The sequence below is a fragment of the Phyllobates terribilis genome, unplaced genomic scaffold (assembly GCF_046119375.1).
Source record: "Phyllobates terribilis strain yellow unplaced genomic scaffold, ASM4611937v1 Scaffold_3__8_contigs__length_932513732, whole genome shotgun sequence".
Classification (NCBI taxonomy): Eukaryota; Metazoa; Chordata; class Amphibia; order Anura; family Dendrobatidae; genus Phyllobates; species Phyllobates terribilis.
This window is the reverse complement of record NW_027362763.1, coordinates 847,765,511-847,790,913: the sequence shown is the minus strand read 5'-3', so window position 1 is coordinate 847,790,913 and position 25,403 is coordinate 847,765,511. Positions and strand designations below refer to the sequence as shown.

General features: G+C 43.8%; 1 protein-coding gene across 2 annotated transcripts in view; it reads left to right on the top strand.

The window, feature by feature from the left end:
* Positions 1-25,403, top strand: part of ABHD12 (abhydrolase domain containing 12, lysophospholipase) — an 87,864-nt gene that overhangs the window by 51,414 nt on the left and 11,047 nt on the right. For both annotated transcript variants that reach the window (XM_073672519.1, XM_073672518.1), the window contains exons 2-7: positions 703-827; positions 10,301-10,406; positions 11,716-11,835; positions 13,068-13,098; positions 19,067-19,112; positions 24,857-24,986. In XM_073672519.1, the coding sequence (XP_073528620.1) occupies positions 703-827; positions 10,301-10,406; positions 11,716-11,835; positions 13,068-13,098; positions 19,067-19,112; positions 24,857-24,986 (558 nt within the window). The remainder of the gene's footprint in view (positions 1-702; positions 828-10,300; positions 10,407-11,715; positions 11,836-13,067; positions 13,099-19,066; positions 19,113-24,856; positions 24,987-25,403) is intronic.

Sequence of the window (25,403 nt, the reverse complement as noted above, 5' to 3'; positions counted from 1 at the left end):
CGCAGATCGCCTATATAACATGATTAGCGCTGTTTTATTGGCCTATTCACACATTGCAAAGAGTACAGATGGGAGCACGGGAATTACCCCAATATAGAAGCACTTCCCATTTACCCCGGGCGATGTGCTGCCAAGAGCAATGATTTTATGCTGCCGATCCAATCGCCCTACAAACAAGTATTTTGTGCATTTGTCTGGTGATCGCCGAAATGTTTACCCCGGCCGATAATCGTGATGCAACCTTTTTATTCATGATTGTGCGCCGATTCTGAGTGCACCCTTATTCTCCCCTTGTAATGAGGGTTCTCGGAAGCATGTACCCTATTAAGATGTTTGTGAGGGAAAGATGCTGAACGCCTATACCAGGATTTTTCTTCTTTAATGATCTGTCCTACTTTTCAGCAGAGGATTAAGACAGACAATTGTTTTTACATTAGCAAAAAAAGATCAGGATCCAATTCAGCCGATTCAGCAATGTCCTTTAGATGTACCGCCGTTACTTATTCATCGGTGGAAGCATTTAAAACTGAGTTAAAAATAGCAACAATAAGTAGCGGTCGCTCTTTCCCAGCTTGTGTCCTGCCATATTGGCTGCTTACAGGGGAAATCCTTCATCAGTTATTATGTAAGTAGCGGTAAAGTCCTCTGTAATTGCTTGTAATTAGATGAATTTTATATATATATTTTTTCTTTTCTTTCTAGGCGTTATGGCTTGTGGTCCAGATTACGAATGTTTATACTTGCACTAGTTGGTCTCTATATAGCCATTCCATTCCTTGTGAAGATATGTCCTGCAATACAAGCTCAGCTGGTCTTTTTAAATTTAGGTAAGTGATGAACTTTTACTTTACAGGTTGTTAGTATCTGCGGCTTAGGAGCTGATCTCAGAGGCTGTAGTCGAGTGGGTTTATTCTCATGCCGGGGTCAGTGTAAATCCTAGTGATGGGTTATATGTGTTGTGTAAGAACCATAAATGTAAAGTGTGTGAAGCTTATAGAGTCCACTAGAATGCATGTAGACGATGTGATATCTACAGGGCTGTGGAGTCTGTATAAGATGGACTCTGACTTCTAAAATATATAATGTATTGGGTACAGTAGTACAATGCAGAATGTGCTTTAAATGTTTTCATAAGAATTTGGGACCGTTATGAAATGTCTTATAAATATCTGTTCTGTTCCTGATCTAAGGATCTCGGCTTTCAGTTCATATGAATCTGTGCTGCACTTTATGTACACGCTCAGTAGTGAGGCAGTGAGATGAATCTGTGCTGCACTTTATGTACATGCTCAGTAGTGAGGCCGTGAGATGAATCTGTGCTGCACTTTATGTACATGCTCAGTAGTGAGGCCGTGAGATGAATCTGTGCTGCACTTTATGTACACGCTCAGTAGTGAGGCAGTGAGATGAATCTGTGCTGCACTTTATGTACACGCTCAGTAGTGAGGCCGTGAGATGAATCTGTGCTGCACTTTATGTACACGCTCAGTAGTGAGGCCGTGAGATGAATCTGTGCTGCACTTTATGTACATGCTCAGTAGTGAGATGAATCTGTGCTGTACTTTATGTACACGCTCAGTAGTGAGGCAGTGAGATGAATCTGTGCTGCACTTTATGTACATGCTCAGTAGTGAGGCAGTGAGATGAATCTGTGCTGCACTTTATGTACACGCTCAGTAGTGAGACAGTGAGATGAATCTGTGCTGCACTTTATGTACATGCTCAGTAGTGAGGCGGTGAGATGAATCTGTGCTGCACTTTATGTACACGCTCAGTAGTGAGACAGTGAGATGAATCTGTGCTGCACTTTATGTACACGCTCAGTAGTGAGACAGTGAGATGAATCTGTGCTGCACTTTATGTACACGCTCAGTAGTGAGGCAGCGAGATGAATCTGTGCTGCACTTTATGTACACGCTCAGTAGTGAGACAGTGAGATGAATCTGTGCTGCACTTTATGTACATGCTCAGTAGTGAGGCGGTGAGATGAATCTGTGCTGCACTTTATGTACACGCTCAGTAGTGAGGCAGTGAGATGAATCTGTGCTGCACTTTATGTACACGCTCAGTAGTGAGATGAATCTGTGCTGCACTTTATGTACACGCTCAGTAGTGAGATGAATCTGTGCTGCACTTTATGTACATGCTCAGTAGTGAGGCAGTGAGATGAATCTGTGCTGCACTTTATGTACACGCTCAGTAGTGAGGCAGTGAGATGAATCTGTGCTGCACTTTATGTACACGCTCAGTAGTGAGGCAGTGAGATGAATCTGTGCTGCACTTTATGTACACGCTCAGTAGTGAGGCAGTGAGATGAATCTGTGCTGCACTTTATGTACATGCTCAGTAGTGAGGCAGTGATATGAATCTGTGCTGCACTTTATGTACACGCTCAGTAGTGAGATGAATCTGTGCTGCACTTTATGTACACATTCAGTAGTGAGGCAGTGAGATGAATCTGTGCTGCACTTTATGTACACGCTCAGTAGTGAGGCAGTGAGATGAATCTGTGCTGCACTTTATGTACACGCTCAGTAGTGAGGCCGTGCTGTGGAGTCAGGAGGTGGAATCGGGAGTCAAGAGTCAGGGAAATTGAGGACTCGAAGACGGAGGTTTGGCTTACCGACTCCACAGCCCTGGATATCTAGTACAGATCCAAGCTTACTATACGGATATATTACTAAAACCAAATTGACAATATAGATACAGTAGTAAAACCAGGAATTGATGCTGTAACAGAACGAAGCTTACTACATAAATACAGTAACAAGAGGAAGTTTACTACATAGATACAGTAACAGAATGAACCTTACTACGTAGAAACAGATCGAAGCTTACTGCATAGAAATGGTAACAGAAGAAAACTTGCATAGGAACAACAAAAAAACTAGGCTTACTATGTAGAATTGGTGTCAGAATCGAGATGACTACATAGATACTGTACAGAACCAATGAATGTGGTCATTGGGAAGATTGTTAGAGAGGACTTGATGACCACAATCACTTGGATAAAAAGTCTGCATATACATAAAGGGACGAAATGGCCATATTTCAAGAATGGAGGGACACTGGAAAAAAAATAAAAAAAAAAACCATTTCAAATTCATGAGAACAGCAGCATTTACACAAGGTAAAAATATCACATGCTTATAGCAAATGACAGGTCACTTGTAAGCGAAGATATGAGCCTTACTAGTTACTAACTTAATTGATCTCTGTGTCTCTCTTGATCTCTCTGTGTCTCTCTTGGTCTCTGTGTGTCTCTCTTGGTCTCTGTGTGTCTCTCTTGGTCTCTGTGTGTCTCTCTTGGTCTCTGTGTGTCTCTCTTGGTCTCTGTGTGTGTGTGTGTCTCTCTTGGTCTCTGTGTGTGTGTGTGTCTCTCTTGGTCTCTGTGTGTGTGTGTGTCTCTCTCTCGGTCTCTGTGTGTGTGTGTCTCTCTCGGTCTCTGTGTGTGTGTGTCTCTCTCGGTCTCTGTGTGTGTGTCTCTCTCGGTCTCTGTGTGTGTCTCTCTCGGTCTCTGTGTGTGTCTCTCTCGGTCTCTGTGTGTGTGTGTTTCTCTCTCGGTCTCTGTGTGTGTGTCTCTCTCGGTCTCTATGTGTGTGTGTCTCTCTCGGTCTCTGTGTGTGTGTGTCTCTCTCGGTCTCTGTGTGTGTGTGTGTGTCTCTCTCGGTCTCTGTGTGTGTGTGTGTGTCTCTCTCGGTCTCTGTGTGTGTGTGTGTCTCTCTCGGTCTCTGTGTGTCTCTCTCGGTCTCTGTGTGTCTCTCTCGGTCTCTGTGTGTCTCTTTCGGTCTCTGTGTGTCTCTCTCGGTCTCTGTGTGTGTGTGTGTCTCTCTCGGTCTCTGTGTGTGTGTGTGCCTCTCTCGGTCTCTGTGTGTGTGTGTGTGTCTCTCGGTCTCTGTGTGTGTGTGTGTGTGTGTCTCTCTCGGTCTCTGTGTGTGTCTCTCTCGGTCTCTGTGTGTGTCTCTCTCGGTCTCTGTGTGTGTCTCTCTCGGTCTCTGTGTGTGTCTCTCTCGGTCTCTGTGTGTGTGTGTGTGTGTCTCTCTCGGTCTCTGTGTGTGTGTGTGTCTCTCTCGGTCTCTGTGTGTGTGTGTCTCTCTCTCGGTCTCTGTGTGTGTGTCTCTCTCTCGGTCTCTGTGTGTGTGTCTCTCTCTCGGTCTCTGTGTGTGTGTCTCTCTCTCGGTCTCTGTGTGTGTGTCTCGGTCTCTGTGTGTGTCTCTCTCTCGGTCTCTGTGTGTGTGTCTCTCTCTCGGTCTCTGTGTGTGTGTCTCTCTCTCGGTCTCTGTGTGTGTGTCTCTCTCTCGGTCTCTGTGTGTGTGTGTGTCTCTCTCGGTCTCTGTGTGTGTCTCTCTCGGTCTCTGTGTGTGTCTCTCTCGGTCTCTGTGTGTGTCTCTCTCGGTCTCTGTGTGTGTGTGTGTCTCTCTCGGTCTCTGTGTGTGTGTGTGTGTCTCTCTCGGTCTCTGTGTGTGTGTCTCTCTCGGTCTCTGTGTGTGTGTCTCTCTCGGTCTCTGTGTGTGTGTCTCTCTCGGTCTCTGTGTGTGTGTCTCTCTCGGTCTCTGTGTGTGTGTGTGTGTCTCTCTCGGTCTCTGTGTGTGTGTGTGTCTCTCTCGGTCTCTGTGTGTGTGGGTGTCTCTCTCGGTCTCTGTGTGTGTGGGTGTCTCTCTCGGTCTCTGTGTGTGTGGGTGTCTCTCTCTCGGTCTCTGTGTGTGTGTGTCTCTCTCGGTCTCTGTGTGTGTGTGTCTCTCTCGGTCTCTGTGTGTGTGTGTCTCTCTCGGTCTCTGTGTGTGTGTGTCTCTCTCTCGGTCTCTGTGTGTGTGTGTCTCTCTCTCGGTCTCTGTGTGTGTGTGTCTCTCTCTCGGTCTCTGTGTGTGTGTCTCTCTCTCGGTCTCTGTGTGTGTGTCTCTCTCTCGGTCTCTGTGTGTGTGTCTCTCTCTCGGTCTCTGTGTGTGTGTCTCTCTCTCGGTCTCTGTGTGTGTGTCTCTCTCTCGGTCTCTGTGTGTGTGTCTCTCTCTCGGTCTCTGTGTGTGTGTCTCTCTCTCGGTCTCTGTGTGTGTGTCTCTCTCTCGGTCTCTGTGTGTGTGTCTCTCTCTCGGTCTCTGTGTGTGTGTCTCTCTCTCGGTCTCTGTGTGTGTGTCTCTCTCTCGGTCTCTGTGTGTGTGTCTCTCTCTCGGTCTCTGTGTGTGTGTCTCTCTCTCGGTCTCTGTGTGTGTGTCTCGGTCTCTGTGTGTGTCTCTCTCTCGGTCTCTGTGTGTGTGTCTCTCTCTCGGTCTCTGTGTGTGTGTCTCTCTCTCGGTCTCTGTGTGTGTCTCTCTCTCGGTCTCTGTGTGTGTGTGTGTCTCTCTCGGTCTCTGTGTGTGTCTCTCTCGGTCTCTGTGTGTGTCTCTCTCGGTCTCTGTGTGTGTCTCTCTCTCGGTCTCTGTGTGTGTGTGTCACTCTCGGTCTCTGTGTGTGTGTGTCACTCTCGGTCTCTGTGTGTGTGTGTCACTCTCGGTCTCTGTGTGTGTGTCACTCTCGGTCTCTGTGTGTGTGTGTCACTCTCGGTCTCTGTGTGTGTGTGTGTCACTCTCGGTCTCTGTGTGTGTGTGTGTGTCACTCTCGGTCTCTGTGTGTGTGTGTGTCACTCTCGGTCTCTGTGTGTGTGTGTGTCACTCTCGGTCTCTGTGTGTGTGTGTGTCACTCTCGGTCTCTGTGTGTGTGTGTGTCACTCTCGGTCTCTGTGTGTGTGTGTGTCACTCTCGGTCTCTGTGTGTGTGTGTGTCACTCTCGGTCTCTGTGTGTGTGTCTCACTCTCGGTCTCTGTGTGTGTGTGTCTCTCTCTCGGTCTCTGTGTGTGTGTGTCTCTCTCTCGGTCTCTGTGTGTGTGTGTCTCTCTCTCGGTCTCTGTGTGTGTGTGTCTCTCTCTCGGTCTCTGTGTGTGTGTGTCTCTCTCTCGGTCTCTGTGTGTGTGTGTCTCTCTCTCGGTCTCTGTGTGTGTGTGTCTCTCTCTCGGTCTCTGTGTGTGTGTGTCTCTCTCTCGGTCTCTGTGTGTGTGTGTCTCTCTCTCGGTCTCTGTGTGTGTGTGTCTCTCTCTCGGTCTCTGTGTGTGTGTGTCTCTCTCTCGGTCTCTGTGTGTGTGTGTCTCTCTCTCGGTCTCTGTGTGTGTGTGTCTCTCTCTCGGTCTCTGTGTGTGTGTGTCTCTCTCTCGGTCTCTGTGTGTGTGTGTCTCTCTCTCGGTCTCTGTGTGTGTGTGTCTCTCTCTCGGTCTCTGTGTGTGTGTGTCTCTCTCTCGGTCTCTGTGTGTGTGTGTCTCTCTCTCGGTCTCTGTGTGTGTGTGTCTCTCTCTCGGTCTCTGTGTGTGTGTGTCACTCTCGGTCTCTGTGTGTGTGTGTCACTCTCGGTCTCTGTGTGTGTGTGTCACTCTCGGTCTGTGTGTGTGTGTCACTCTCGGTCTCTGTGTGTGTGTGTCACTCTCGGTCTCTGTGTGTGTGTGTCACTCTCGGTCTCTGTGTGTGTGTGTGTCACTCTCGATCTCTGTGTGTGTGTCTCTCTCTCGGTCTCTGTGTGTGTGTGTCTCTCTCTCGGTCTCTGTGTGTGTGTGTCTCTCTCTCGGTCTCTGTGTGTGTGTGTCTCTCGGTCTCTGTGTGTGTCTCTCTCTCGGTCTCTGTGTGTGTGTGTCTCTCTCTCGGTCTCTGTGTGTGTGTGTCTCTCTCTCGGTCTCTGTGTGTGTGTGTCTCTCTCTCGGTCTCTGTGTGTGTGTGTCTCTCTCTCGGTCTCTGTGTGTGTGTGTCTCTCTCTCGGTCTCTGTGTGTGTGTGTCTCTCTCTCGGTCTCTGTGTGTGTGTGTCTCTCTCTCGGTCTCTGTGTGTGTGTGTCTCTCTCTCGGTCTCTGTGTGTGTGTGTCTCTCTCTCGGTCTCTGTGTGTGTGTCTCTCTCTCTCGGTCTCTGTGTGTGTGTGTCTCTCTCTCGGTCTCTGTGTGTGTGTGTCTCTCTCTCGGTCTCTGTGTGTGTGTGTCACTCTCGGTCTCTGTGTGTGTGTGTCACTCTCGGTCTCTGTGTGTGTGTGTCACTCTCGGTCTCTGTGTGTGTGTGTCACTCTCGGTCTCTGGAGTAGAGGACGGTCCAGTCCATGTTGGTGTACCACTGTTTCTGCTGCTATTGCTTTGATGCGCTGCTGGTTACACATCATTACCCCGCTTCCCGTCGCTAAGAGGTCGTTCACACAACCATGTTTGGTCCTAACGCTGTATGTGTTTTGAAAAAAAGACGGTTTGGACTCAGGCAAGTGTTGCTCAATGAGGCAGTGTAGACAAGTGATTTTTTAACATGAGACTGTAAATGGTCTTGTAAATTATTAAAGAAGTTGTCCACTACTAGGACAACTCCTTGTCATATCCCACGCTTGGCCCTGATGAAGTAAAAAAGCTTATACTCCCCTCCCTTGCTGGCGCTATTCCCGTGGTGTCAGTACTTGCTTTCCCCGGGGCTCCCGTGCTGCTGTTGTGACATGTGACCCCGGCACCTAATCAGCGCTGGCGTCACTGTCCCCACCTCCTGTCGAATTGAACATGAAGAGAAAGTCAGAGAGCTTCTGCAGCCTGGACTTCCTCTTCATGTTGATTTGTCCGAAGGCGGGGACAGTGACGCCAGCAGTGATTGGGCGTCTGCTTCACATGTCACAACAACCGCACGAGAGCCCCGGGACCGCGAGTGCTGACGCTGTGGGAACGGCACCAGCATGGGAAGGGAGTATAGGCTTTTTAATCTTATCGGGGCCAAGCATTTAGATCAAGAAGGGGTTGGTTTGGGTAGCCATATGGCCTCAGGCAGACTTGGCACCTTGCAATTCTCGTTGCTGGGAACCTATCTAGTGTGAATCCTCCTATGCTGAAGTCTGTATGTGTATGTGAAGGTAGGATCCTGCTGTGATTAAAATCTCCAGAAGCTGAGGGGTGGAGTGCTCAGTCAGAAGACCTATGTATACAAATATCAAAAGCCTGCCCATCACTTCCAAACAGAAAACTGGTGTGTACAGGTGCTTACTAAGCGTTGCCATCTCCATATATAACTAACAAATAAAGTAGCTCTCCGTAGCTCTATAGCATGCAAACATTAAATTATTTCAAATCTGAATTGCTTTACTGCTCTAGAAAATAGGAAAAATTGAAAATACTTAGTGCATAAATTGGCCAGTTCATGTGTACCCGGCGGCCACGATAAGGTGATTCTCTGTGCTGGGAACCTATACATGGGCTCTCTGACTGAGTAGTCCACCCCTCAGCCTCTGGCGGTTTTAATTACAGCAGAATCCTATCTACCCATATAAATGTTGGCTTCAGCTTATGAGAGGATTCACATTAGATAGGTTCCCAGCAGAGAGAATCGTCTTATTGCGGCTGCCAGGTACACATGAATTGGCCAATTTATGCCCTAAGAATTCTCATTTATTCCTATTTTCCAGAGCAGTAATGCAATTCAAATTTCACATAGTTCATGTTTGCATACTATAGAGCTACAGAGTGCTACTTTATTTGTTATATATGGAGATGGTTAATCCTCTTAAGCACCTGTACACACCTGTTTTCTGTTTGCAAGTGACGATCAGTATTTTGATATTTGCAGTGCACATACAGACATGATTGCATTATGTATGAAAAGAAAAATGGAGGCTCGTATCTTTCATCATGTGGCCAGGCATCTCGCCCATAGCTCATGCACAGACCGTTTTGGGTCCGTTGAGATCTCCTGGGTCATGCCTATGTGGCATCATTACAAGTTGGTTTTATATCTAGTAATATACAGGTTACAGTACAACACAGCTCAGTCTTTGTAAGATCAGGTAAAGGGGTTGTGCAGGACTTCAGTGTTAGGCTGTGTGCCCACGTAGCGTTTTTCAAGCGTTTATGCTGCGGAATTTCCGCAGCGGAAACGCTAGGTAATCCGCACCCCATGGTCCCCAAGGGGATTCCGCATGTTCTATGCACATGCTGCGGATTTTTCTGCAGCGTTTATGCTGCGTACAAAAATCCGCAGCAGGTCATTTAATTTTGCGGAAGCGCAGCGGAACTCCCGCCATTGACTTGCATTGAAACGCATAGAAACCGCGACTGTACATGTTTACAAGCGGCTTCTATGCGTTTCTATGTGCGGATGATACCCAGTTCTGGAGGAGAGGAGACTCTCCTCCAGACCTGGGTACCATTGTACCTGTAAAAAAAGAATAAAATAACAAATAGTTATATTCACCTGTCCGGCGTCTTCTCTCTGAATGCCGGCATCGCTTGAGGACCTGCGGTGACGTCACAGTCATGTGACCGCAGGCCCTTCACTGCTCTGTCTCGCGATATGCCAGGAACCAGACAGGAACGAGCGCTGCAGCCACGCCGGGGCCTCGGGGGTGAGTATAGCTTTATTTGTTTTAATTTTTACGGTTCACACTGTATAAATCCATGCTGTTTGCATGTGTGACCTAGTTGTCAAGCACTTTCCAAGTGATGCTATCGCCTGGAAAGCGCTTGTCAATCTGCATGCGGAAACGCATGTGAATCCGCATGTGGATCCGCATGTATTCTGCAGGAAAAACGCATGTACAGTCTGCATGTACAATCTGCATGCGTTTTTTCTGCCAGGGAGATGCAGAAATGCTGCAGAAATTTTCTGCTTCATTTCTGCATCGTGGGCACATAGCCTTAAGTATCGGTTTTACCACCAGGATTCTTGCTCCCAGTCCTGTTGTTCTGTCTTTACAGGCATATGTTTGCTGAGCAGGAACTTTGCTTTGGGAGTGCTTGTAAAGGTGAAAAGTGGTCATCACCTAATCTTCTCGTTGTTTGCTATTAGGGATGATTTAGAGATAATCTCGCATCAGCAAACATTGAGAGTTCATTCTTTACACAGTGCTATAATTCCCCATCTGACCACCTATTTAGCTGGTATCCCTGTGGCAGGGGAGTCGGCAGAGATGGGCTCAATAACCTTCTCCCACAAATTGCTGCTAATTGTGCCACCTCAGCTGTGCGCTCCATAGAGCTTCCTCACCATTTTCTCTGTTGGTGATGATGGGGAGGTTCTTCGTGTCCCTCCAGTCCAAATCAAAAATTTGTAGATGCTTGCCAATGTATTGTCAGCACACCCGGTGCCCTTGTAATGAACAATTCATCTGCTGGTTCTCTGTTTTGGTGCCACGTTTTTCCTAAAAATGTTCCCTGCATTCTATGACTTGTGCTTAGAGACAGACATGCCCCCTCCGCTGCCCTCTAGCAGGACCAGCGCCTGGCTTTCCTTTACTAATCATGTAATCTAATGCTGAGCTTTGTTTTGTCTTTCAGTGAGATTTCCGTATTTTATTGATCTGAAGAGGCCTCAGGATCAAGGTTTAAATCACACGTGTAATTTCTACTTGCAGCCAGAGGAGGATGTATCTATAGGTGTCTGGTAAGTGGTGCCTCTGCTTCTGATATATGGATGCTCATGGCATCACGCTGTGACCCTATGATTCGTGCACTGGGAAAATAATGCTCCCAATGTAGACTATGAGCATAACCATATGGCTTTATTCACCCGATGGGTGCCAAACCTGGTGACCTTTTGGGCTCTTCCAGTCTGTATACAGAAGTATGCTGCAAAAAGGTTATGGAATAGCCGAGTTGATTATACTATTTCATTGAGAGGTTTACAGTAAAATAAAAGATGTATATACCAAGTAGAGTACGTTATTAGTTTTACACTAGGACCGTATGTGCAGTCTATCTTGCAGCTTTTTGCCTGATCTGGAGATATAATTAGGATTTTTTAATTGGTAATTTTTTCAGATCAATCAAGGTTATTGCACTGAGCCCATAGACCTGAAACGATCAGTGTCACCGTACAGTCCCTTCTAGTATACCCTGCACTTGTAATTGTGCGTTTTCGTCCCATTCTATATCTTTGCTGCAGGCGGACAATAGACTTGTCGAAGACCTTTCTTTGCGTTATCATTTTAAGCTATAAAATGCAACAAGACAGCAAGCACATAAGCCAAGGTTTTTTTTGCAAGGTTACATCATTGCTGCTCTCAAAAATACCATTTTTCCTGGGAGCTGAGCATGCCTGGAGATATTCTGCATATAGTATAGTTCTGCTTGTAGGGACGAAGTGATCCGTTTGGCAGTTCCCAGTATTTGAACTACAGCAGTCTACTGTTGAAATTTTAAGCATGTTTTTTATTTATTATTTTTTTTTACCATTGATGTGTCTGGGCATTAAAGGGTGTTTGGCCACTACTTTTATTTTTATTAATGGCCGATCCTAAGGATAGGTGATCAATATCTGATCTGTGTGGGTGTGACACTCGGCACCCCCACCAATCAGCTTCTACCGGTGTGGCCGGAAAGTTCTCAGTTGCTGCCAGAACACAGCAGCTCTGTCATGTCTTTAGCAGCCAGGTACGCAGATCTACCCCTATTCAAATGTATAGTGGGTGGATGTGCAGGTCCTTGTTGCGGCCTCTATAGTTTTGACGGAGCTTCTGTGTTCCAGCAGCATCCGAGAACTTCCATGCGGCATCGGTAGCAGTCGATCAGTGGGGGTGTTGGATGTGGCACCCCCACCAATCTGACATTGTTGACCTATCTTAAGGATAGGTTGTCTGTAAAAAAAAATAAATAAATAAATAGTAGTGGCCAAACTCTTTTTAATGCGAAATGTTACAACATTAGTATTTGCATCCATCTGAAGTGTAAGTAACAAGCTGTTGTGGATCCAGGCACACCATTCCTGCAGTCCTGTGGAAAGATGCTCAGGGAAAAGACCAGGCGTGGTACGAGGAAGTGATGTCTACGAGCTATCCTGTCATTCTTTACTTGCATGGGAACGCAGGCACAAGGTGAGCGCCTCTTCTTTTGTTTCGCTTTGAACAATTATTCTGTCTTTGTTATTTTCCTTTTTTTGTTTCTTTATGACCATCGTGTAGTTCTGTCCAGTAATGGCTATGGGTGGGTTCACACATGGCAGATTTGTAGAATTTTCTGTGACTGCTCCATTTATCTGTTGAGAAACATTTCTGCAACAAATCTACCCAGAGTGAGTGAGTATATCCGAATAGGGAGGACAGGCACTATGACATGCAGCTACACTCTGGATGACCAGCTCTAAAAAAGCCCGACCATACATTGGCCTCTGGTCATGATGACCAAAGGGAATCTGTCACCAAGAAAATGTAGTCCAATCTGCAGGGTACATGCTAGAGCCAGTTGATGCAAAATGTAGGGACAAGTATGTGCTCCCAAAGACCCCTCCAGTAGATGCAAAGCATCTGCCTCTCCATTTATATATAGCACTTGCTGGGTAGGAAAATGGCCTACACACTATCTGTCCCTGAAGAATGTTCATATATGTGTTTTTTGTGGGGACTTTGGTCCCGATTCATCAAGATCAATATTTTTCTCTCGAGACTTGATTGGGTTGGGTGGACTGCGTGGTGCCTGATTCATTACTCCTCCACGTGCGCCTCACCACAAATCCTACTTTAGTGAAGCGCTTGAGTAAGATTTGTGGAGTAAGGAATCCCTCTTCTCGTCATGACTTTGACGAGTGAGCTTCGCCACGCCCCGACTGATTTGTCCGATTTGGATGAAAATGGCATGAAAACACTAAAAGTTGTAACATTTTTGCGCAGCCTCACATTGCGCAAAAAAATTGCAATTCTTTAAAGCTATTTTTGCACATAGGAGCATATTCTATTTGATCTCCTACGTGGATTGGCAATTTTTGGGGCGCTGATCTATAAATACTGGTGTATACATTGTTGTAAGAGCACTGTGACAGAATGGTTGGGTGACACAAGGGTCAGTGGACATTGAGTGGGGACGCCTTATCGATATTTGTTAGGATTCCAGGAAGTGCATTTTGAGTTTAATTAACTTCTAATGCATATCTAACAAAATTGAATGTTTTTAGTGGGGTTTTTCTCAGTTCAGTTTTTCACATTTTTTGCTATATCCTTATAAAACTGAGGTATTTGGCACACTGTTTGATCAATCTTCCAACAGTAAGGCAGTACATAATTGTGTATAAAAGCCTATTTTTTCTTTCTTTTTTTTTTTTTTTCCCCAACAGAGGAGGTGATCACCGTGTACAGTTATATAAGGTATTGTATTATTTTTTTGTTATGAGAATTGGCATTAACACTTTCACCAGACTGCGATCTAGAAAACTTTAGTAGTGAAGATGCTGAATAATGAAATGCCTGTAGGAAGGAAACAGCGGTGCACCTTTCTTCTACATGAAACAAGAAGCGAGGTCGGTCTGTGGAATATGACTCACTAGTGCAGGGTGCAAGCCAAAAGTTAGGTCACTGTCGTGATCGAGTTTCTCAGACTGTGTCCGAGGTCTTCTAGCCATATAGCAGGGTTAGGCAATTAGCTGAGACCTTAGATACACTGTGTGTGACGAGTGATTGAGAATAGTGTTGATTGATTGGGTTGTGGCTCCAATTTGAGCTGTTTTCACCTAGTCCCAAAGCTTATTTCATTGTGTGTATACTTATGTATTATAAGACTATTTTTTCAATACTAGCAATCCTCTTATTTTATGCATCATAAATAAAATCACCATCCAAAACCTAAAATATATATGTATGTGTGTGTAGTTCTTTTCAGAATCAATGTTTTCTATGGGATACAATACTACAAAATGCTCCCACAAATCAAAAAAAGTAATTTTCCTATCAAATGTATTCAAAACTGTTGCAAAAATGAGTACACCCCAATGAAAATCTGAAAAGCTAAAGTTTACAGTACCGAATTCTAACAAGGATAAGTCTATTTATTCATTAAACTGATTTCCAGCAGACAGTTGGCTATAAAAGGTTGTTACTTAATAAAGAAAGCCCCTTCCCATTTCATGCTGTCATCAATGGCACCACATAGAAGAGAAATGTCACAAGACCCGAGAAAGAAAATAATTTCTTTAGATAAGAAAGGTGAAGGCTACAAGAAGATCAGCAAAGTTTTGCTTCTCAGTTAGAATACTATAGCAAAAGGGATACAAAAATTTAACAAAGATGGAACTGTGACCATCTCACAGAGACGTCCAGGATGACCAAGGAAGTTACTCTTAAACAGGAACGTCTTCTGATGAGAAGGGTTGAAGAAAATCAACCTGCAAGTTCACTGCATTTAGCTAAAGTAGAAAGTCAATATGCAGTATAACTACCTTGTGTGATGTTGCGGTGCCCAGTCTTGCCATGGTGTATGACCTGTTACATGAATCTGTCTTCTACAAACTCACCTTTGTAGCAGAGATTGGCTGTCCCTCACCGAATTTTAAAGGGAAGCTATTATCAGAAAATGACTTATTATTTAAATCAAGTTTTTGTTTTACAAGTATTTTTTAATAATGTTTGGCTTTGGTAAATAAAATCACGATCCAAAACCTAAAATATTTGTATGTGTGTGTAGTTCTTTTCAGAATCAATTACTTATTATTTAAATCAAGTTTTTGTTTTACAAGTATTTTTTAATAATGTTTTTGGCTTTTCTTCATATTGATTTTTTTTTTTTATTAATAAATAAAATTAGTAATCTTGTAATTTTCACAATAGCCACTAGGTTTTTTTAGACTGATATTTCCCAAAGAGTTAAGGCTATGTGCCCACCATGAAGAAATGCTCTGGATTTTTTCCTGAGCGTTTCTGCATCTCTGGCAGAAAAAACGCATGCGGATTGTACAGTTAGGTCCATATACATTTGGACAGAGACAACATTTTTCTAATTTTGTTTCTAGACATTACCACAATGAATTTTAAACAAAACAATTCAGATGCAGTTGAAGTTCAGACTTTCAGCTTTCATTTGAGGGTATCCACATTAAAATTGGATGAAGGGTTTAGGAGTTTCAGCTCCTTAACATGTGCCACCCTGTTTTTAAAGGGACCAAAATTAATTGAACAATTGACTCCAAGGCTATTTCATGGACAGGTGTGGGCAATCCCTTCCTTATATCATTCTCAATTAAGCAGATAAAAGGCCTGGAGTTGATTTGAGGTGTGGTGCTTGCATTTGGAAGGTTTTGCTGTGAAGTAAACATGCGGTCAAAGGAGCTCTCCATGCAGGTGAAACAAGCCATCCTTAAGCTGCAAAAACAGAAAAAACCCATCCGAGAAATTGCTACAATATTAGGAGCGGCAAAATCTACAGTTTGGTACATCCTGAGAAAGAAAGAAAGCACTGGTGAACTCATCAATGCAAAAAGACCTGGGTGCCCACGGAAGACAACAGTGGTGGATGATCGCAGAATAATCTCCATGGTGAAGAGAAACCCCTTCACAACAGCCAACCAAGTGAACAACATTCTCGAGGAGGTAGGCGTATCAATATCCAAATCTACCATAAAGAGAAGACTGCATGAAAGTAAATACAGAGGGTTCACTGCACGGTGCAAGCCACTCATAAGCATCAAGAAGAAAAAGGCTAGACTGGACTTTGCTAAAAAAAACATCTAAAAAAGCCAGCACAGTTCTGGAAGAATATTCTTTGGACAGATGAAACCAAGATCAACCTCTACCAGAATGATGGAAAGAGAAAAGTATGGCGAAGGCCTGGTACAGCTCATGATCCAAAGCACACCGCATCATCTGTAAAACACGGCGGAGGCAGTGTGATGGCTTGGGCATGCATGGCTGCCAGTGGCACTGGGTCACTAGTGTTTATTGATGATGTGACACAGGACAGAAGAAGCCGAATGAATTCTGATGTATTCAGAGCTATACTGTGTGCTCAGATCCAGACAAATACAGCCAAACTGATTGGTCGTCGTTTCATACTACAGATGGACAATGACCCAAAACATAAAGCCAAAGCAACCCAGGAGTTTATTAAAGCAAAGAAGTGGAACATTCTTGAATGGCCAAGTCAGTCACCTGATCTCAACCCAATTGAGCATGCATTTCACTTGTTAAAGACTAAACTTCAGACAGAAAAGCCCACAAACAAACAGCGACTGAAAACCACCGCAGTGAAGGCCTGGCAGAGCATCAAAAAGGAGGAAACACAGCATCTGGTGATGTCCATGAGTTCAAGACTTCAGGCAGTCATTGCCAACAAAAGGTTTTCAACCAAGTACTAGAAATGAACATTTTATTTACAATTATTTAATCTGTCCAATTACTTTTGGTCCCTTTAAAAACAGGGTGGCACATGTTAAGGAGCTGAAACTCCTAAACCCTTCATCCAATTTTAATGTGGATACCCTCAAATGAAAGCTGAAAGTCTGAACTTCAACTACATCTGAATTGTTTTGCTTAAAATTCATTGTGGTAATGTCTAGAACCAAAATTAGAAAAATGCTGTCTGTCCAAATATATATGGACCTAACTGTACATGCTTTTTTCCTGCCAGGGACATGCGGATGTGAAGCGTTCTTCACATGCATTTCCGCATGCGGGTTGACAAGCGCTTTCCAAGCGATTTTAGCATCACTTGGAAAGTGCTTGACAACTTGGTCACACTATATAAATCCATGCAACCGGCATGGATTTATATAGTGTGACCGTAAAAGAATGGTAAAAAATAAATCTATACTTACCTTCTGATGGCCCCCGGAGTCTTTATTCACTCCGTCCTGGCTTGCCGGCAGCTCGCGGTACACTGAAGGACCTGCCGTCACATGACTAAATGACATCAGCGCAGGTCCTTCAGTCCACCGCGATCTGCCAGCAAGCGAAGACAAGGAGACCACGAGCCATCAGAAGGTAAGTATAATATTTATTTTTTATTTTATTCTTTTTTTTTTTTTTTACAGGTAGTATGGTACCCGGGTCCAGAGGAGAGTTTCCTCTCCTCCAGACCCGTGTACCATCCGCACATTAAAACGCATGTAATCCGCATCTACATATGCAGTGATGCGTAATCCAAGCGGTCCAATGCACGTCAATGGCGGCGAAAAAGCAGCACTTCCGCAAAATAATTGGTAGTGCTGCGTTTTTTTCCGCAATGATAATCCGCAGCGGAAATTTCCGCAGCATGTGCACAGCACATGCGGATTATCATTGGGGACCATGGCAGACCTACCATGTGTTTTTTAAGCGTTTCTGCAGCGGAATTGCCGCTTAAAAAATGCATCGTGGGCACACAGCCTTACAGGAGTTTTCTTTTTAGTAGAGGCAGGGTTACAATGACGAGTAACACCGCTATACACAGCTGATAACACAGGATCCACCATTCACAATAGGCGATGTCACTGCACCCCTCCCTTCACAATGACTTTTGTACACTCTCATTAGATGGTTCAATACAAAACAGAGGGTGACTGTATACATGTGCTCTTTTCTACAGAACTGCAGGAACTTAGTCTAAAAAACCCCAGTGGCCGGTGTGAAAGTTGTAAGACTTCTATTTTTTTTACTTTTAATACAGATCATGATATGGAGAAAAATACATTTAACCAAAAAACCTGATTTAATCAATAGGTAATTTTTTCTGATGATAGCTTCCCATTATACATTCTACACAACTGTTTCAGTTAATGACAATAGCCCCAATTTATCAAGACTGGTGTTTTTCATAACTTAATAATAGAAGACGCAGCACTACTGGACCCGGGTGCACGAGTAGGGTCCAAAACCATGAAGATATGTAGAGAAACCTCGGCACACCAATAGTAGAATTGATATTTTTATTTTTGCAGTCCAAAACTGCAAAAATAAAAATATCAATTCTATTATTGGTGTGCCAAGGTTTCTCTACATATCTTAATGAGGGGATGGGCTGGAGTGCAAAGTTACCGGATTTGACGACTGGGGGTTCCCACAGGCCCCAGCCCCACCCACTTCGTCAGATCTGTGCGGAAATAATCTGAAAAAGCCAAAAATCTCACATTTCTTCGCAGCCTCACCTCCTTTTTCTAACGTAAAAGATTTGCTGTATCGGGGCTCCATATGAAAATGATCATTGTCACCTGTTTGGTATAATTGGTTGCTCATGCACCTGACTGTAATCCTACAAAATCTCTGACACTGTGCAAGTTAGCCTCCAAGGATTGATGCTGTTTTGAAGGCAAAGGGTGATCACGCCAAGTATTAATTTAATTTAGATTTCTATTTTGTCTATTCGCTTTGCATTTTGTTAATTGTTAAAAATAAACTTAACACGTTTTTTAAAGCATTTGTACTTGCAGATTTTTTTTCCCATATCTGCCTAAAACTTTTGCACAGTACTGTACATACGTTATGTACATTTAAAGAAAATCTGTCACTGGGTTTTTGCTATGGCATCTCATAGCAGCATGATGTGAGACAGAGACCCAGATTACAGTGATCAATCACTTACTGGGCTGCTTGTTGTAGTTTTGATTAAATCACAGTTTTATCTGCTGAAGATCTAGCTGTTCTCTGAATGCTGAGCTGTGTATAACCCCGCCCACATCACTGATTGGCAGCTTTCTGCCTATCCACAGTGTGCACAGAAAACTCCCAATCAGAGATCGGGGCAGAGTTGATAAAAAGTCCATAAATACGGAGGACAGCAGGTTTACTAGCCCTCTAATGATTACCTCCTCCTGATAAAACAGCCTAGTAAGGGATACATTGCTGGAATCTGGGTTTCTGTCTCTACCTTGTACTGCTCTCATATCAGCTGGCAAAAACCTGTTAAGAGATTCCTTTTAAAAGAGAATCTGCTTTTATCTGCACTAGAGGGAGCTTAGATGCCAACTTCACGTTATATATTAAACTGAATAGAAAACTTGTATGCTTCGGGCTCTTTAGCTCCCTCTAGTGATTACTGCAGGCAGTCAGCTTGTTATCTTTTAAACCAGTGGCTTTGCAAGGGATTTAGTGATGTGTATCGGACGACCAGAACCTTGTCTGCTATAAAACAAAATGAGAAATTGACTAGCACAGAATTGAGGACTTCAGATGATAAATGTGCAGCAGATGTTCTTTCGGTGAACCTGTAATTTAATTGAGTGTTTACTTGCTTATGAGATTTAATTACGACAATTAAATTAAAAGTGAAATAAAAGATCAGTTATTAGCGAAATGTGTAATAAAATGTTTTTTTTTTTTTTTTTATATATATATATATCATATATATTTTTGTGCTTGTTTCCCTGTTTAGGTGCTCAGCTCTTTGGGCTACCATGTAATCTCATTTGACTACAGAGGTGAGAGACTACTATGTTTGGGTGTTAGTGTTACCATTCCTATAAACACCAGAATCTGACTTTTTAGACTCTGGTTAAGAGCTTTAAAGTTTGTAGTTAAAGGCTGGTCGTGTGATTAGTACAAATCTAAAGCACGTGCTTCCTCTTTTCTGTCCTATTATATGCAAAAAAAAGCAACGAATTCTGATTACCAGTAGGGAAAAAACCGCCAGGGAGAGACTTTTTTTTGTCATGTGCTCGCATATATCAACACTTTTTGGAAATGATACTTAATGGGAACCCGTCAGGATGAGTTTACGAATGAAACCACTGGTGTGACTATATGTTGTAAAACAACAGTAAAAAATGATGGATCATATTCCTACAAGACACGTGCCATATTGTGCAAGCTGCTAATAAATTTAGCACATGAATTAAAAATAAATCTGCATCTGTTTAGAAAAAAAACATTATTATAAAACCTTGGCTCTGGCTCTACATTCTGATTTACCATTAAATGGCCATTTTTACCCCTACTAATACATTATGGTAAGTGGGTTGTTCACAACAAGCTGACGTAATGGCACATCACAGTTATGGCACAGTGATGGCCATGCCATCGCCTGTGGGTGCCAGCTGTATTATACAGCCTTCACCCTACCTGCCGGCATCAGAGATGACCCTGTTGCCAGTTATTTAACCACACAGATGCTGTGCTTCCCAATGCACCTAAGTCGTTAGATAGAGGAAGGGGCTTCTCTGTCACCACATTCTTTTTGTTTCTGTACCACCATGTAATAATGCACCCTAATGTCACCTGAGAAGGGTCACTGAGACATTATGACTATGAAAGTATCAATGTCTTTAAACATAGTTTATCTGCTGTGCTGTCCAGTTCTAAGAACTTAAAGGGCTTGTCTAGGCTTCTGCTAAGTCTGCAGTCATTCTATGTGACTGCAGACTTCTGAATCCTTACAGCATGTGCACCGCATGCTGTCAGGATTCTCCGGTGTTGCTGGTGACAGCGGGTGGTCACGTGACCACAAATATGTGATTTGCATACATGTGATCATGAGCCGATTTGACGTACTCTTCCTCGCTTAATACAAGTGAATTGAGCGAGGCTGAGCACGTCTAGTCGGAATGTGGCAGAAAGTGTGCAAATGTCTTCCTTGTGCTCATAGGACTGCCCGCTCTCACCAGCAACACCAGGGAATACTGACTGTGCGCTCACTGTATGGATTCAGAAGTCTGCAGCCCCATAAAGTCACTGCAGACCTTGAACAAAAGGCCGGATAACCTCTTTAAGTTAGTATTGGTCTCCGTAAGTGGAAAACTGTGTCCAAAGACTGCGCTTACAGACTGTTATGGGGCTAAACTGTATCTCTATATGCCTCTGATGTTTTATTAAGGCACACAGACTTTTCTCATGAAATCGTATAAATCTGGGAGGAAAGAAACCTTAGTATGTTCCATTGCATTCCAGAATAGGTTGCATCTAGGTGAGAATAAGGTGCCTTACATTCACACCATATGTTGGCCGCAACCTGAGCGAAGATGATTCTCATTAAAATGCGTTAAAGGGATATTAAATGTATTGGCTGTATTAAAGGGACTCTGCTAGCAGGTTTTTGTAATCAGAGAGCAGAGCAGCATAATGTAGGGGCAGAGAGCTTGATTTCAGCGATGTCACTTGCTCTTCAGCTTGCTGACGTTTCAATACAGTTTATCAGCAGGTGATTATCACTGCAGGACTAAGGGTCGCATAGTCCGGCTAATCTGTGGAACCCGACCCCTGATTGTCGGCTTCCTGTGTATAATGAGTGGTCTATTCTGACCATTCGTTTTGTGGTAGAGGCTGCAGGCGTTGCAGAGATAGTGGCCGGTGCCGTCCCTCCTCCACAGCGGTGTGGCCGTGGCTCCACAGTTCACAAACTCTCTCCCTTCTAAAAGGAAACACGAAGAAACCGAATTTCTTTCAGAACACAATTTGCTTTTGCTCCTCTGTTTTGGGGTGAAGCTGGAAGCCGGGCCTCCCAATAAGCTGCCAGGATGGAAGAGATTGCTGCTGTAGTCATGAGCTGCCGGCATATAGGTGGGGCTGGGATGGAGTGGTGGGTGGATATGCCAACAGTGTTTAATGGCATCGCAGTATCCAACACAGTGACCTCCCTATAAGTGTGGCTGTGGCTGGTACTGCAGCTTCCCAGTGGGCTGATCTGCAGTGCCAGGCAATGCTGCAGTTGTATGGAGGTAGCTGTGAAGTCTTCTCATTTGGCTGTGATCACACATTCATGGCTCATTCTAAGCATGGGCTTTCAATGTTATATCCCAAAAACCCACAAATAAATAAATTATGGCGCCCACCCAGATCAGGAGAGCGCTTGTAGTTCTGTAGACCCTTAAATGTTTTACAGTATTTGGAGGCCATTGCACTCGGTGAATCCCCTCGGTATGGGTGCAAGACGTGGGAGAAGGTGAGATGAGGAATAAGATGCCAGCGACAGAAATCCTTCAAGTCGTGTTACTATATCTGGTCCTGATGTAAAGATCCGCTATGACTGCTGTGCTGAGGTAGCACATTGTCATTCCCTACAGACGACAGCGTGGCCCAGTACATGAGTCCTGGCTAGGAAAGCGACCTGCTCTATAGACCGGAGCGCCTCTATCAGGTCACTTGTACAGAAAATCAGAGCAAAATAAAGAAGCTCCTCTCCTAAACGTGATCCATAATGCACATTGTAGATTACTAATGCGAATACACCACTGCTTTTAAAAAGGGCTTGTATTGATAAAGGGCTTGTATTGATAAAGGGCTTGTATTGATAAAACAACCCCTTTAATCTACAAGTTTTGGGGTCTTGAAATATCATACGAGTAAGGAAACTAGTGAACAGTGCAAGACGGAAATATGTCATTCCAATCACAATATTTTCGCTGTACTTAATACTTTCATGTCAGAACATCATTACTGGTACAGAGCAGGAGAGTCTGAGACAATACATGGAGCCAATTAGTTCACAATAGCAGTCTGTAAGAAGAGAACTGGTGTGGGCGCATGTTGGCACCATAATAACAAGGCTCTCTGCGAGGACAGGAGAGCCGCCACCCCCGCAGGCTGCGCCATCATTACTGCTCCAGCCGCCCCTGGTGTACCGGTCCAGCCGGGGAGACTGGCTTTGTAAAATAACGGCATGTTAAAGCGCAGAACTCCTCTGTTTTCTTCACTGAGCATTTGGCTGTCATTGTAGCAGAATATGACCTGGTAGTTTCCATGGATATTTGTGCAGTGTCATGGGGGTGACTGTCCCTTTTCTTGTGTATATCCATGTCAATAATATTAATAATGGTCTGTGCTTTTCAAATTGTTTTACAAAGAGGTCTTGCCACAACAGTTTAGGTCACAGCAATGTTAATTTGCCAGAATCCTATATAAAAGTGAGGACTCGCACTGCACCATATACTAGACCCATTTAGCAAGTGGGTGATAGCCGCTGTTTGCTCACAAACTGGTAAAAAATGATTATTCCATGTGCACAGCTATAAGAATGTATGTATGTGTGTGTGTGTGTGTGTGTGTGTGTGTGTGTGTGTGTGTGTGTGTGTGTGTGTGTGTATAAAATAAATAAATATATATATATATATATATATAATTAGTACAGACCAAAAGTTTGGACACACCTCATTTAAAGATTTTTCTGTATTATCATGACTATGAAAATTGTACATTCACACTGAAGGATCAAAACTATGAATTAACACATGTGGAATTATATACTTAACAAAAAAGTGTGAAACAACTGAAAATATGTCTTATATTCTAGGTTCTTCAAAGTAGCCACCTTTTGCTTTGATGACTGCTTTGCACACTCTTGGCATTCTCTTGATGAGCTTCAAGAGGTAGTCACCGGAAATGGTCTTCCAGCAATCTTGAAGGAGTTCCCAGAGATGCTTAGCACTTGGTGGCCCTTTTGCCTTCACTCTGTGATCCAGCTCACCCCAAACCATCTCGATTGGGTTCAGGTCTGGTGACTGTGGAGGCCAGGTCATCTGGCGTAGCAACCCATCACTCTCCTTCTTGGTCAAATAGCCCTTACACAGCCTGGAGGTGTGTTTGGGGTCATTGTCCTGTTGAAAAATAAATGATGGTCCAACTAAACGCAAACCGGATGGAATAGCATGCCGCTGCAAGATGCTGTGGTAGCCATGCTGGTTCAGTATGCCTTCAATTTTGAATAAATCCCCAACAGTGTCACCAGCAAAGCACCCCCACACCATCACACCTCCTCCTCCATGCTTCACGGTGGGAACCAGGCATGTAGAGTCCATCCGTTCACCTTTTCTGCGTTGCACAAAGACACGGTGGTTGGAACCAAAGATCTCAAATTTGGACTCATCAGACCAAAGCACAGATTTCCACTGGTCTAATGTCCATTCCTTGTGTTCTTTAGCCCAAACAAGTCTCTTCTGCTTGTTGCCTGTCCTTAGCAGTGGTTTCCTAGCAGCTATTTTACCATGAAGGCCTGCTGCACAAAGTCTCCTCTTAACAGTTGTTGTAGAGATGTGTCTGCTGCTAGAACTCTGTGTGACGTTGACCTGGTCTCTAATCTGAGCTGCTGTTAACCTGCGATTTCTGAGGCTGGTGACTCAGATAAACTTATCCTCAGAAGCAGAGGTGACTCTTGGTCTTCCTTTCCTAGGGCGGTCCTCATGTGAGCCAGTTTCTTTGTAGCGCTTGATGGTTTTTGCAACTGCACTTGGGGACACATTCAAAGTTTGCCCAATTTTTCGGACTGACTGACCTTAATTTCTTAAAGTAATGATGGCCACTCGTTTTTCTTTACTTAGAATTTGTATTATGGCAAGAAAAAAGCAGCTATCAGCTGTGTATCCACCTGACTTCTGCACAACACAACTGATGGTCCCAACCCCATTTATAAGGCAAGAAATCCCACTTCTTAAACCTGACAGGGCACACCTGTGAAGTGAAAACCATTTCGCAAAGCAGTCATCAAAGCAAAAGGTGGCTTCTTTGAAGAACCTAGAATATAAGACATATTTTCAGTTGTTTCACACTTTTTTCTTAAGTATATATATATATATATATATATATATAATATATATATATATATATATATAAATAATATATATATATATGTGTGTGGATAGATATAGCTAGCTTCTCAAGCTTAAAGGGCTTCTGTCAGCAAGGTTTTGCTATCTAATCTGAGAGCAAAGAGAGCCTGATTCTGGGGATGTCAATTGCTAGTCTGTGTGTTGTATTGAAACTACAATCAGTGTTTTTTTGTCAGAATATTATTACTGTCTGACTAGGTGTCACGTGCAGGCCAGTCAGGCTATTCTGTGTAACCCCGCCCCCACCACTGATTAGCAGCTTGCTGACAATGTACAGTGTACACATAAAGCTGCCGATCAGGGGTGTGGATGGGGTTATACACAGTTTAGAAATATGACCACTGCTACATCTACAACAGATGAACAGGAATTCTATCAAAACTGCACCAAGCAGCCCAGGAAGTGATACATTTCTGGGATCAGGTTCTCTGCCCCTACATCATTCTCTTGTCAATTACATGGGAATCCCTCTTTAAAAGGGAATTTTTCTATCTTGCCCAGTTATCCTCTTAATACATATCCATGTATAAGTATAGGGCTCTTTATCTGGTAGTTGAAGTAGTAAAACTACTAAAATGTAGGAAGTGCATATCATTACAGTTTATAAAATGCCTGTATGTTTCTTTTAGGATGGGGTGACTCTGTTGGCTCTCCGTCAGAGACTGGAATGACCTATGACGCCCTCCATGTGTTTGATTGGATAAAGGCCAGAAGCGGGGACAACCCAGTGTATATCTGGGGACACTCATTAGGAACGGGGTAAACTAAAAACCATTTGTCTTAAGCCATTAAGAATTTTCATGCCATAGTAGTTCTCTGTAGGCCTTGTAATAGGTCTGTAGGTGCCATTGCATTATACAGTATGATGTATATAAAGAGGAAATTACTGAGTGTAAATTAATAAATGAATGCTGCCGCCAAAGCACATGCCTGGTCATTCCTTCTGCAGGGCCTGTGGGGGGATACACAAGCCTGATCAGTGTTCAGTATGGAGTAGGCGACGTTCCTTCTGCTTGTAATAGCAGCCGCACATTGAGGGTCTGTCCTGGGTGTCGGAGCGATCGCTGCTCCATCCTGATAGGAAGCATAAATATTTCATCAAATGTATAGGAAGCCGACATCGGGATATAAAGCCGCCATGATGTGATTTTTATCATCACTGACTGTATTTTCTAA